General features: G+C 33.1%; 1 protein-coding gene across 1 annotated transcript in view; it reads left to right on the top strand.

Moving 5' to 3' along the window:
- Positions 1 to 2,290: 2,290 nt before the first annotated feature.
- LOC123691018 (hemocytin) overlaps positions 2,291 to 14,894 on the top strand; it is a 57,882-nt gene continuing 45,278 nt past the window's right edge. Inside the window, 15 exon segments of the mRNA XM_045635196.1 lie at positions 2,291 to 2,472; positions 2,926 to 3,189; positions 4,396 to 4,442; positions 8,305 to 8,464; positions 8,831 to 9,054; positions 10,329 to 10,514; positions 10,860 to 10,900; positions 11,008 to 11,168; positions 11,574 to 11,725; positions 12,204 to 12,343; positions 12,709 to 12,871; positions 13,180 to 13,304; positions 13,531 to 13,597; positions 13,839 to 13,946; positions 14,335 to 14,563. Coding sequence (XP_045491152.1) covers positions 2,384 to 2,472; positions 2,926 to 3,189; positions 4,396 to 4,442; positions 8,305 to 8,464; positions 8,831 to 9,054; positions 10,329 to 10,514; positions 10,860 to 10,900; positions 11,008 to 11,168; positions 11,574 to 11,725; positions 12,204 to 12,343; positions 12,709 to 12,871; positions 13,180 to 13,304; positions 13,531 to 13,597; positions 13,839 to 13,946; positions 14,335 to 14,563 — 2,156 coding nt within the window. The 5' untranslated portion in view covers positions 2,291 to 2,383.

The raw sequence follows: 14,894 nt of genomic DNA, 5'->3' as shown, positions 1-14,894 counted from the left end.
CATTAATGTTGTATCATATATAGTAGCTTTCATATACATATTATTATAAAAAAAAAATATTGTTATTAATCATATAAAAATTTCGTACTGAAATTTCCTCGTATTATCGAAAATTAAGAATGGCAAATAGCAATTTGTATATGCAATAACAAAACAATAAGCTAGATAAAGTTCTGTAAATTCATAATCATAGTTATTTCCTTTTACAATATTATTCCAAGAAATGCAATCAATCGTGAAAACCCAAGTGATAATAAATGTTTGTGTTATTTTAGATTATTTATGTACCATTTTAAATATAATAATAAACTTTACTCATTTATGATACAACTTTGCAACTTTGGGGAATGTTACATTTGAAAATTTATAAAATAAAAAAGTTTTTAGCATTACAAATTGTCTGTATATTTGGATGATATTCATAAGTATTTTCAAGTTATTTCAAAGTTTTAAGAACCATAAATAAAAGAATGTGTAATGAATTTTGAAAATATTTTAGTCTATGTGGATCAAGTTTAATTAGTAAATAAGTGTAAGCCTAATCAGGCCTAATGTTGATTTGAAGTTAAAATTCTCTCTATTTAATATTCATAAAAGTTGCTTTGAATTTTGTCGTTATGTCTTCATGGTAAATAAATTATAACTTATTAAATGGTTTTTTATTTAAATAAATCCTTAACATATTTTAGTCGACAAATTCGTTCTCCCAATCACTTGGGAATATGCAATTGTTCCAAAAGGATTCAGAAAGATCCTTTAATTTGGGGTCGTATTCATCAACATTTACTTCTCTTACGTACTTTATATTCTCTATCCATGATAAGTCAGTTTTTGTTTGTTTTGTCTTTTTGTTGGAATACAATGCGTTTGTTTTTTTAGGACTTATATTAGTAGTGGTAATTATTTTGCAAGTCGATAAGTTTATATTATTGGAGCTGTTTTTCTTTCTTTTGTTGTTTTCAACTGTATAAGAAATGTTATCATCTACAGGTTGAGTATTATTATCTGCACCGTTATCTTCAGCGGTAACATCAACGGGCAATGTATTATATGTTTTTTGTTTATCATTCATAGTATTAATATTATTTGTCACAATTTCTTTCGGTTGGTTGTTTATTTCTGGCTTCTCATAAATGCATGTATTGTTCAAAGAATTAAGTTTACCAGAAACGTTAATTTTATCAGTTTCTGCAGCAGTTAAATTAATGTTTTCTTCAGTTTGAATGATTTGTATATTCGATGTGGAATGTGTTATTTCTACATTATTTAATTGTTCTTTTTGAATACCGTTAATATTGCTTATAATATTATCATTGACATTAATAGTTAGGGTATTAACTGATGTTATTTTTGGAGAATTACAAACAGAGGAATTAGCTTTTTCATTATCCCGTGTTATTTCTGAAGCTAAAGATTTTATGTTACTTTGCGTTTCCGAAGGACTTATCATATTTGAGTCAAAGTATGTTTCTGCTGTTTTAATTATTGGTGTCGTAGAAGTTTGTTCTTCTATAATTTTTTGTAACAAACGACCCAACTTCTCTATTACCTGAAATATAAAAAATAATAGGACATATACCTAATTCCATATAATAGCGAACGTGAAGATTCTTTTAGTTGGATTGAAAAAATAATAAAGAAATGTTTTAAAGTTAGTTAACTACCTATTTTAATTATCTTATAATTCAGATTTTTGAAAATGTTCTAAAATTCTTTATTTACCTGCATCGAACGCACATCGGTTCGACATGTTTCCCTAAAGGTATTAATTTCACGTTTATAATTTTGTGCATCTTCTAAACTTATGGGCTTTTTCTTATAGATGTAATCATCGATCTTCAGACTCAATTGCATAAGCCGACTTTCAATAGCACGTTTCTGAAAATGGTCAAATGAAAAATGTTGTTAAGGTTGCATATAGTTGCATTACTTATGTGAATTAAAAATAATTTATACCAAGGGTATGGTTTTACCTGTTTCACATCTGCACGCTTTTTGAAACATTTTTTTGGCGGCATTATTGCTTTAAGCAGCTGTTATAATCTTGTTTGTAATCGTTAATAAAATTAGATTTTTTTTAATAATTCCAAAAAAACACGAATTGTCACAGAATAAAAATAATTTTTCCCGCCCTTTCTATAAAATTTAATTACATAATTTTTTTAATAATAATTCTGCTAAATCCCGTATACGATAAATATTATCAGGATTCCGCTGTGTGAATTTCCTGATTTATGAAACGAATGATAAGAGAAATTCGACACGTTATTAGCGCAGCAGCATCAGTACAGCTTGAGATTCTCAAGCTGTTAAGTCTATTCTCATCTATTTATATAAAATCATTTAAATGGATAATTCGGTCTAGAACTAGGCTTTTTCGAAAATGAATTTATTAATACATGGATTGATATTATTAGGTAGCATATACCTAAATGAGGCTGGCTATGGAATTCGACAACCTGAACTAAATCCGTAAGTAGTTTTCGCTATTAGCTGTTAATAAAAAATATTTATGTATTAATAAAAGAATAGTTTATTTTCATAATGTATTAGTTTTTTTTTTTGCAATATGTAACTCCACTCTGAAAGTGTTCTTACATGTTATTAAGAAAAAAAAAATTGGCGCGAATATTGGCTTCTCAATTCAAATTTTGTTTCCAATAAATCAAAAATGATGATGTAAATTGTAAGATGTCTGAGATGTATTTCAATGTGTTTAATATTTAAAACCTGAAATAAACTTTTAACACACAAATAGACTCAGGATAATATTGTATGCAATATTGTTGGGTAGATACCTTTTTACGGAAATTTTAAATGGTTATGAAAACTGCCAAAAATCGATAATTATTACAATTATTACTTCAGAACCTTCTTCCTACACTCGTAAAGATTTTAAAAAGTTTCGACCTTTTAATATTATAGGCAATCGGATGTGGAAGCCCCTGCTTACTTACCGACTAACGCAAGGAACTACGAATATGCCAAAACAAGATACTCGCCGCGAAACTACGGAGGCACTAAGACTGGATATGGCGGCACCAAAACTGGATATGGTGGCACCAAGACTGGGTACGGTGGTACCAAGACATCACGTGCTGGTATGTCTGCGTATAGAAGCACTAAGTCTTATGCTGGTACCAAGACGGGATATAGCGAGAAGAGGACCTGGCAGGCCGCGGCGTCTCCGTAAGTTATTAATGTTTATTTACTATCTTAAAAATATTTTTATTTTAACGGATTTTAAACGCGATTTATACGCACACTATAAGGAGATCAAAGCGTTGAAACACAAAATATCTTTAATTTCGTCGTATAGTTTAATTTAACACTGCCACAAAATAAAAAAACACGTCAAATACATGCTTGCTAACTTTGTGTCACCTGGATGAGCCTGGATGTCTATGAGCATAAAACTTAATTAAAACTACCTGCATTATTTATTTATATTTACATGTCACCGTAAGATTGTAAAAACCGTTAGATGATAATCTAACTCGCGAAATTTTCTGCCGAAATGTTGTGTTGTTCTTGTTGTGTAACATATTGAATGAACGGTGTTTACAATGTTACGGTTACATACCTATACGAAAGACGTGGATGTTGGTGAAGGTGGATGAATAACGGCTTATCGGAGGATGATTTTTTTAAAGACAGATTTTATAGTTCATTATCATACAGTAGAATATAGTGATTATGAAACACAAAAAGTGTTAAATAAAATAATCTATGATATTATGTATTTAATAAGTCGATTCTTTATATTATGCATTTTTATATTAATTGTCAAATAACAACTTATAGTAAGTAGGTACCTATTTTAAACATTAATTGAATTATCAACAAAATTAATACATGTTGTTGCCCGCGAAATGCCAATAACTACCTACTAAAAATAACTACCTACATACTTATTAGGGAGTTCTGTGAATTTTGATACGGAAAAAGAGCTTTTCCGAGACGTAAACGTTAGCAGAAGCTCTTTTAGATAGTAACTAGGTACTTAATTTTACTTATAAAAAAAATAGTACTTACTAACTAAGTAGCTACCTAACTACTCAGACATTACATTTCATTACCTAATAGAAAACTATCTCATGTTCAAAATTGATTTGTTATAAGACCCCCGTTAACGTATATTTTCACATGTCTTCCATGTTCTTAAAGGCACCGACCGTCAACCAATTTTTTTTTATATGTTTATATGCAGCAATTTAACATAGGTACAAAAAATGAAAAAAAATTGCGAATGGTTATGACTTCTGCTGGTAAAATAATGTTTATGCCGCCTACAGCTTCGATCGTCTGGTCGTATAAAATTGGCAGTTAAAATAAATCACCATACAATACACATAAAAATATATTACTTTATTAATGGTTTTATTTTATTTTCAGCCCAGCGTACAGCCAGTTTGTCAACCATGTCAAGGAACCATATAAGAGTAAGTATTTATACCTATACCTTTGCCCTGAATAATTAATTATTAAACACGCATAAAAATCCAGTGTGATTTTTGCTTTATAATATTATAAAGCTGAAGAGTTTGTTTGTTTGTTTGTTTGAACGCGCTAATCTCGGGAACTACTGGTCCATCATCTCGCTAAGACTAACAGGAGCAGAGCAATGCGGGTGAAACCGTGGGAAACAGCTAGTTTAATATTATGTAAGGTAACGGCACCAGTGGTGGACAAGCATCCAGTAATGGACAAAATAAATATAAAATTTAAATAATAAGACCAAAATAAACGTTATATAATTTGGCAACACTTAAAATAAAAGTTTGGTTCATAAACTATCAAAATACGACACTTCATCTTATTCGGTCAAAATGTTTGAAGATGGCATATAACTTTATGTTTAGTTGCTGCGACTCGTTTCTAAGAAATCCGTTTTTACTAAGGAAATCCTTAAGGAAGTGAGGACACAATTTTGTTTATAAGAATTTTTGTATAAATCTTAGCAAAATTTGATATTACTTTTATTTATAATAGTTAAGTGTACGAAATATTACACGATTTAGTATCATGATAGGTTAAGTTGTTTAAATAAAATTCGTCAGTGTCCATAACTGGATTTAATTCTATGGATATATCCATTTATGGACAAATGTCGAAACTAAACCTTTTTTTAAGATATTAATTACATGCGCTTTTCTATATTGTCTTTTCTTTCTGATTAATAATATACCTATCACGACCATTTCGAACACAGTGTTCCAATATTGTACAACAATTGTCCATGACTGGATTTGCTTTGGTTCCTATAATGGACATTGATATTTTTTGTTAAAATTACACTCCCCGACAAATTGGTAATGCAATCAATGCCCTTAATAATGGGGATAAAGTAACAAAAGCCGCTGAAGGATTTGAAGTGCCAAGAATAGTTTTGCACAATAAACTATCAGTTAAATGTCCTAAGGTCTGCTCAATGGGTCCAACAACATAATATATATCTGAACATGAAGAATATATTTTAGAACAATGGGTCATTATGTGCTGTGTGACTCGTTCTCGGCTTCATTCTCTATCACTGCGTAGATAAATCGCATCCTTATGCGCATTGTAACGCATCTATCATCTCTGATGAACTGTTTGGATCGCTGTCTGCTGCTAAATTCCACCACCATACAGCACATACGCTTAAATTTAATCCACAACATCTTGACAACAGTTTAAAAGAAGCTTTTTGCCTCGTGCTACAATTTGGAATCCATATCGATGGATCGATCAGATTAAGGCTGCTAATGGCGGTTCACTTCAAGAGTGTAGCGGAATGTCAGGAAACAGAGAGATATGGTGGAACATCGTGAAGCGGGTAACATCTACCCTAAAACCTCATGTTGACCACCTTCGATCTGACTAGAGTGATACGACGAAGAATAAGAGTTCCCAAAATGGTTGGATGTGTGGCAGTACTTTTTTTAGTTATATTTTTCATCCCTGACTTATTGAGTAATAATAGAAAACCCATATTGTTTTTTCTTAACGGACACAACTCTTATTTAACGATGCATTTGTCCAATTTTTGCCTAGAAAATGGAAATTAAGACTGTTTAAAATATTAAAGTATGCAAAATAATTAATAAATACTATTTTTTATAAATACATCCCAGATTTATTGTATTCCAATCATAATTTGCAAGATTTTATTGATAACTATAAGTCTTCTCCAAGTGTAAATAACTGGAGAAACAACTTTATGTACAGTCCATAAATGGGTGTTCATAACTGGATGTTGTCCAAAACTGGGTGTCCATCATTAGATTTTAACTGTCCAACACTGGTGCAAAAAAGGTTTGGTTTTGTTAATTTATAAATAACTTCATTATTTATGCATTTTAATTTTTTTTTTTCTAACAATGGTTATGTTAACCTAACATTGAACTAAAGGTATTCAAAAACAATATCCAATAAAGTTAAAAAACCTATGAGAAATTTGCAAAAAACTTGAATTTTTTCCTTAATCTGTACAAGACTGGTGCCGTTACGTTACGTTATTGTTACATATGCAGGACGATAAAACAAATCTGTTTGAAATCCGAAAACACTGAAACCACTCTTATAATTTTATTCTTCCTGTGTTAATCGCATTCACGATAGCAAATACAGTAGATAAATTAAAATACTATGTTAGTGTATAAAAAGTAAAACTTTTTCGAAAAAAAATATTTTTATGTTGTTACCTGCAGTGTAATGAAACATTCTAGAGATAATTAAAGTAAAAAGTAAAGATCGTAATCCGTAATATAACATTAAATTAAATATATTCTATAAAATAAAAAAAAAAGTAACACAAATCGCTGCGTAGATTAAGATTAATTCCCATTAACGAATAAATTGGACAGATTACTTTTAGCTCAAAAAAAAAAGTAAGGAAAGAAAAAAATAAAGTAAGGAATGACAATGTAGGTTACTATGTGGGAACACAGAACCTCATGTTAATACGTTTAATTTGAAACACATTTACAGGTAAGAATAGACGAGCAATGAGCATTACTTATGCAAATACTTACTTAAGTATATAAAAAAGTAAAAAATGTAGGTATATAATTAAAATGTAACGCCCATTAAAATATTACATTGTAATAAAATTACGAATGCCCTAATCGACCGCAACCATACCTACAGCGGAACGAGTAACGACCTTCTTTATTTAGTGCAAATATAAATAAAAACCTAAATAAAATTAGTTTTCACAATCAAAGCGCGTGGGATATATCCCGCCGGATGTTGGCGGGTCTATCAAGCATTTGTTGCTATTATTATTATCCAAACGTCCTATATAAGCTTCAATGTCATTGATAAAATGCATATTTGCAATGATGCATTTGGGTTAGGGATCACTGAACCACAGATAACATAATATACTAGATTGAACTTTTATGATTAGTATCAGTAAATCCGTTACTGCTGAAAGGATGTAAGATACATCGCGGGCGCCAGTTAATAAAGAGGCTAGGATAAGAATTTAACGGCTGATTAAACAACTTAGTTGCTGCAAGTTAGTTGTTTCATTTGTCTTAAAATAATTTTTGAAGTGAAACTCTTTAGCAGGGTTGGAAAAAAATTTAGTGTAACATTTTTTCGTTACGCGTGACATTTTTCCGTTACGCGCCATCTTTTTCTTAACCCTACCACGCGTGATTCGACCGTATTTCTGTAAAGTTGCATATAGTAAATTATTGTTACACAAATAAGGTCATAAAGAAGTTTCACTTCTTACGTGTGTACACTAGTACACGCACACATTTTTATTATGTTAAGATTACATAGTTGCCGACAGGTCGTGACAGTTAGGATGATATTATTTTTTAACCTACGTTTTCCAAACTTTGGAACGAACTCAAATCGTATTTTTTCTAAGATGCTCTAAATGATATTGCTCTAGATAATCGATGTTTCTTAATTAAACATTGGTTATTGGTATAAAGGTATAATTTATTAAAAACTAGCTTATCGCCAGCGGCTTCGCCCGCTTTCTCTAAAACCTAATAAATTATATACTAAAACCTTCCTCTTGAATCACTCTATCTATTAAAAAAACCGCCTCCAAATTCGTTGCGTACTTTTAAAGATTTAAGCATACAAAGGGACATAGGGACAGAGAAAGCGACTTTGTTTTATACTATGTAGTGATTAAGAATATTTATATATAATTAATACAGGTTAGGTTTTTTGTAATAATGCTTCTGCGATTTTAATCGAATGCTGCAAATGGCTACGAGACCTACCCCATTAATTTTATTTCAGTAGTACCATGACCAAATATTCATAAATTATTTTAATTTCTAATTTACTCAGGTCAATGTGAAGTGGAGTGCCAAAACAATGGGATATGCATTTACACGAACACTTGTGAATGTCCTCCCAACTTTACCGGCAAGTACTGTGAATTTGAAAAGAAACCCTGCCTCGTCTTCCCACCCATACCAAAGAATTCAGTGCGGGAATGTTCTGCGGAGTAAGTCATTTTTTTTAATTGATGGAAATATAAAATAATAGATGACTTCTATTTTACGTTAGATGGATTTTCCGATGACCACCTTCTACTGATACGGTATAAAAAATTTAAAAGTGAGATGTCCTTTTCGGTAGTGTGGGATAACTTATATAACAATTATTTACACTTGGCATTTATCAATCCTATGTTATGCGTTATGCTTTTTCAATGAATTTATTGCTACTAACTAATGTTTTCATAACCATTCCTTCATCTATTGTAATAAATCTTTCGGTTCTACCTACAATAGGAAGCCAATTCACTTGTTTAAAAAACAATCCTCATTTAACGTCAAAAGTTTTTCTAAAAACTATCTCAAACTTGCAGACTATGCACGATCCAATGTTTGGCGCACCACAAGTTCCTAGATGGCACAACAGTGGCCAACATGCGCTGTGTGAACGGCCACTGGGAGCCAACCCGCGCGGATCTAACTTCGATTCCCGACTGTGAACCAGAATGTAGCCCGCCTTGTGGGAATGGCGGGAGATGTATCGGCTTCAACAACTGCTTCTGTACGGAAGCGTGGAGGGGACCGCAGTGCCAATATCGTGAGGAATTTTTGTTTTTCTACTTCATTTAATACAATAAAATTGTCATTATTAAAGCTTAAGTTAAAATCACCCTTTACAAAAGTGGTTTCAACAATTATACAAACAAATATACATCTTTAATTTCTTACATTAATAAAGGACATTGACAATACCACAGTGTATGTAAAGTCAAATTTCCAATGCAAAGCGCACTTAAACAACGGGCACGCAGACGTGGCAGGAGTGGTGTCTCAAGTGTGTCGAGCACTAATGACACTACATACATTTTTCAAAATTGCTTTGAGCATACTATAAAACACATATAAATAAATAAATAAATATATTGGGACAATTTTCACACACGGCACCGACCACGACCGTGGCTTGGAAGGCAGGGTAACCAACCAAGCCAACCGGCCAGTCAACATATTACATAATAATATTATGTTTAAAGGCTAACTGAAAATGTGATACAGATTACTGCTTAGCAATGAGGCCGCCTCTTGTACAAACTAAAGAAAGGTATTCTTATTAATATTATTTTTGTAATAATTTAGTTTGTGCAATAAATAAAAAAAAAACGACGTGTGGCACTCGGGGACTGCCACGGTAAAGCTATTGCATGCTATGCCTTCAAGCTACACCTCCGCCCAACAGAGTAGGGAGGGAGAGCGTGAGGTTTTTTCGTTACGGAATTTCTCGATTTGGTCCCCGCGCACAAGGCCCGCGATAGAAGCTATGCAATAGCTTAATAACTTCCACTATCAATACAAAAACAGCATTAGTCAGTTCAATAAAGAAACGAATCTTCAATGGCGGCCAAAGCTGACTTTGACAGATGGTAGGATCAGCAAAAAAGAAAATAAAAATAACGTAAATTGATAATTATTTTATTAATTATTTCAAATTGTTTGTTGACAGTTTTTTGTTATTGTATTTGTGTATTTATATGAATTATCATATTTACGTATAAATAATGTAATAAAATCCCCTTATTACTTGTAATAAGCCCATAAAACTGAACAACTTTTCCCAAAGAACATAATATTTTGTCAAATTCCAATAAAACATTATTTACTTTCGCAAATGCATAATTGTCATTGTAAATTTATGATAAAAACTATTATAGGGAAAATCAAATACATTTCAGTGATTTTATTTTTCCCTTATTTTTTTGCATACCGTACAGCCGTGTGTGAGCGAGAGGGAATGATAAGCGCCGCCATTGAAGATTCGTTTCTTTAAAGAACTGACTAATACCAAAAGTGCCAATACATGACCTAACTCCCCAGCGGTGAGCAAGTGTGCGATCAGCAAGGCGCACATGATCGCGTACGAGTGCGTGATGAGCGCGGACACGCAGACTTGCCGCGCGTGGTGTCCCGCGGGCACAGTACCCCGCACTCCACTCGCCAAAGAATACACGTGTCATTTTGCTACGGGCGTGTATGAGCCGGAGCTGCCGCATTGTGAACTAGGTGAGCATTCTTTGATCCTGATGTAGACAAAAGAGATGATTTTGTTAATTATTTCTGACTACCGTCTTTTTTATTTGAGTGTAATTCTGTCACTACCGTCATTTTATTTATTTAAAAAGAACGCAAAGTAGAGTTGCCATGCGTTATGATTTTGGTTAGGGGTAACCTGCAAATAATTGTTTTACAATTTTTATGACTACCCTCATAGTAGACATATGTATGTATGTGATAAACAAATAAGGTGTTTCGTTTACCAAAGCCAAATATTATATGATTATAAAATATGCAAACATTTCATTTTTATTTTGGTACAAATTCTTATTCAACCATATTTCTCTTTTACAGAGGAAATCGTCATTGTTACTCCCAGCAACTATCATCCGAATGTAAGTTTTATTTTTCTTCAAATTTTCAATTAATAAAAAATGAATTTTCCTTGTACATCCTCAAATAAATGCATTTGTATTTAAATGTCCATTTCTCTTTTTCTCAGCAATACTACTCGATTTACACCCCAAATTCTACGGAAACCCTGACAAGTCCACGACCAGCGGTCCATCCGGTGGTGGTGGTAGAGGACCTAACTCCCAAGGGAGGGAGCTGTCTGACCTGGGCTGGAGTGCACTATAAAACGTTTGATGGCAAGATTTATAGGTAAGGATCCATTCTGTTTTCTACTTATGTATTCATACTACTACTCGATATTATAGTCGCCAAATTCTACAGCTACCCTCAGTAATTACTTGTTTGCAGCATCGTTAATTACTGATAAATAAATGTGAATTCAATTAAAGAAAAATCTACGTTTTATGTAAATATATGTTTAAGTCATAACTTTTCCCGCTTGAGCCAAGAATATATTTTCCACTTATTTATTGCACCATAAATTGTAATTATGACCCGTTGGTCCAAGGATGAGTGACAATTTGCTATAATTATTTCTGGGAATTTTAAGACCACTGCTTATTTATAGTATCAGCCTGTAAACATAGCATGTTTTGTGCTTTGTTTTTACCGCTAGAAAAATCAATAAACTCTTCTGAAATATACCTTTCACAGTTTCGAATCCCCCTGCCAACACATCCTGGTGCGTGACGCGGAGGAGCACAAATACACCGTGTTTATCACCCACCCTGAGTGTAAGGGTCCTTTCTGTCCTTCGACGATCAGTGTATTTCTGGAAGATAAGGAATACACGATAAGCGCTTCTGGTAAGTTTCTATATTGCAGAATAGTTTTCCTATTGAATAGGGTCCTTTGACAGTTTTCGGACCAGTTTAAGATTTCATGGTAATCTTTATGGGATTCTAGTCATGTGTGTCTTTTTTTATCTCATATATTATTATCATCACCGTAAGGCTGGTTGCAGAGCTTGACCGACCTTCAGTGCGTACGTCAGTCGCGCTTGTCATATGTATGGAAATTCATAAAACCGTTCATAGCTAGACCGACCATACGCACGCGTATTGTCATGCGCATTAGTGTCATAGTCATACAATTGTTGATGCGTATCGCCAGGACCGACGGTACGCACTGACGGTCGGTCAAGCTCTGCAACCAGCCTAAATAATTTTAACGGACTAACCTCATCCCATTTTTGCCATCCTGTCATAATTTTATGGATTCTTTATATATAACAGTAATTTATTTATTACTAAAATGAGTTTCAATTAATGTATAATTCCACAGGAGATACAGTAGTGTTCCGCAACACAAAGCGAGTGTTACCAATTCCCGCGACTCTGCCTGGCATCCGTGTGAGCATGCCTACTGACAATCTTATTGTTGAACTGGATTCTCTAGGAGTTACTATTAAATGGGACTTGAATGTGAGTACAAAACCTGTATTTTATTTTTGGTTTTCGTTAACTTAATGTGTATGTGTCTATGTGCAAGACAAGTGCTTGAAATTCAAATTATTATTTTTTTCTTTCGCAATAAATGACCGGTGATTGAAATCATAAGCCTTTTTTTAAGAAATTTAATTAGAAAAAAGTGAACACAGAATTCAAAATAAAATTAATCTATTTCAATGACGACAACGTTTTTCCGTCTCGAAGGACCAAAACAGTTGAAACGATTCTTGGTATACTTACTACTTTTACAAACGAAGTCTTAACTTTTAAGAAAGTTTTTCAAACTCATATATACTCAAAATTCGTATATTATATTAATTTAAAATAATATTTAACAGAATCTAGTGGTGGTAGAAGGCACAGCAGCTCTATGGAACAAGACGGAAGGTCTCTGCGGGACGTTGGACGGTAGTTTGGAAAATGATATGATGACTAAGGAGAAGAAGGAAGCAAGTACTCTCTCTGCTATGGTGTCTTCGTGGCAAGTGCATAAGATTGGTGGTAAGTAAGCAAGGAGAATTATTTGTTTTTTTTTTTTTTTAATAAATCCCAAATAAATTTTGAGGAAAATGAAGGATCTTTGAACGATAACACACCATTCTTAAATTTTGTTACTTTTCTTGTTCGGCATAGGAATTCAATTTGAATAATTCGGCTAATAACCTAAAATACCATAACACTTTTAATTTAATACAGCCTAACTTTCACTTGTGGGCGAAAATCTAAAAATATTGGATTTTCAATCTTAAAGGAATAGAATTTATTAAGATTTCCACCCAACCCAATATCTATTCTGAATTTATTTGCAGATGTATGTACTGGCAGCACACGCGAGACAAACGCATGTTTAAACACATCAGATGAAACAAAGAAACAAGCAACGCAGTTCTGCCGCAAAATGTTCAGTAAGGACAAATTCAGGAAGTGCTCTGAGGTGATTTGATTTTTCACTAGAATACAAGAAATAAAAATATACTATCATAAGAAGGGGTTTCCATATTAGTTAGCTTTTAAAATAGGGCTTACTAATATGGAGACCGCTTTTTTTTAGTGTTTTTTTTTTTACAGAAGTGGCTTTCTATCAAATTCGTTATTGCTTCATTATTATTCGAGCTTATTCTATTTATTTATCAATATTAATCTTAATTATTGATTTGTAGGTAATGGATGTGAGTCAACTATTGGATGCGTGCGAATGGGACTACTGTGCGTGTACTAAAAGCCAAAGTGAGTTATTTCATTGCGTTTCTTTTGAACTACTTTAAAATCAAATTTTAGCTCTGGTACGAAACTTTTTTTGTAATTTTTAATATTGGATTGGAATTAAAAAAAAAAATCTTACTACCAATAAAATACAACTCTTGCTCCAAACTATTTTTGTATTTTTCCTTGATTTATCCTGAATTCTAAATAAATTCCGAAAAAAGTTAATTAAATACATTAAATATCACAAGCTAATTGATTAAAGTTATAGATCCGGAAGAGTGTGCGTGCAAAACGGTTGCCGTGTACGCTAAGGAGTGCTTGCGGCATGGCGTCGAGGAGATGACGAGTTGGAGGGACGCTGAGACTTGTCGTAAGTTATTATGTAGTTGTTAAATATTCGGCTAGATATAAATATTTTTAGGCTTTTTGACCAGCAATCAATTTGGTTTTATTTTGTGTTAAAGTTGATTGAATGACTATGCCGTTTAATATGTTATGAATAGTTGGGCAAAGTTATTTTCCCAGGTATGTTAGAGTTGTTCAATACGGCAAATAAATATTTTATTTTCATTCATTCAAAGTTATTTCTGTATTGACATCCCTTTTATTTACTAGAATAGAGATGTCTTTCTTTTAATTGTCCTTGCCATTGTAAATCGCAATTTGGTGGCTAAGCGGCAGTGATAATGCTATTTGGTAGTTTTCCATAATTTTTGCCTATTAAAATGACTTTTTTCACTTAAATGGTAATCTTCCAGCAATGAAATGCCCCGCGGGCAAGATCTACAGTGCCTGCGGGCCAGATGCCCAACCGAGCTGCGCATTCCCAACCGCCGGTCGCAACGGCTCCTGTGTGGAGGGCTGTTTCTGCCCGCCCGGCTTGTTGCTGGAGCGTGGGGCTTGTGTGAAACAGGAGGAGTGCCCGTGTAGGACCAGGAACAAGGTGTTCCCACCGGGGGCTACTGTGCGCAAGAGTTGTAATACTTGGTTAGTGCTTTGGGGTGGTGTTCGTTTATAAATTTTATGGATTAAATAATTTGTCATAATACATGGGACAGGATTTGAATCCTTTATGTACCCATAAATCATATATTTGTATTTATAGCGCTTTTTCATTTTAAGATACTTTTTAGGAAAGCACATAGTGAAGAATCTTCTTGAAACGATTCAAGTTCTATTTTAACCTATGCTTTACGTACCTGCCTCAAAAAGGCATATCGAGTACAGTGTGCGAATCCGTCACGATTGTTCTGACTACACATCAAGAGTGTTTCATATCTATCCTCGATGGATAGTTAGTAGTAACTAGACAGGAGTA

Source organism: Colias croceus, chromosome 4, assembly GCF_905220415.1.
Source record: "Colias croceus chromosome 4, ilColCroc2.1".
Taxonomy (NCBI): Eukaryota; Metazoa; Arthropoda; class Insecta; order Lepidoptera; family Pieridae; genus Colias; species Colias croceus.
Note: the sequence above shows the minus strand (reverse complement) of the source record. Positions and strands in the feature narration are given on the sequence as shown.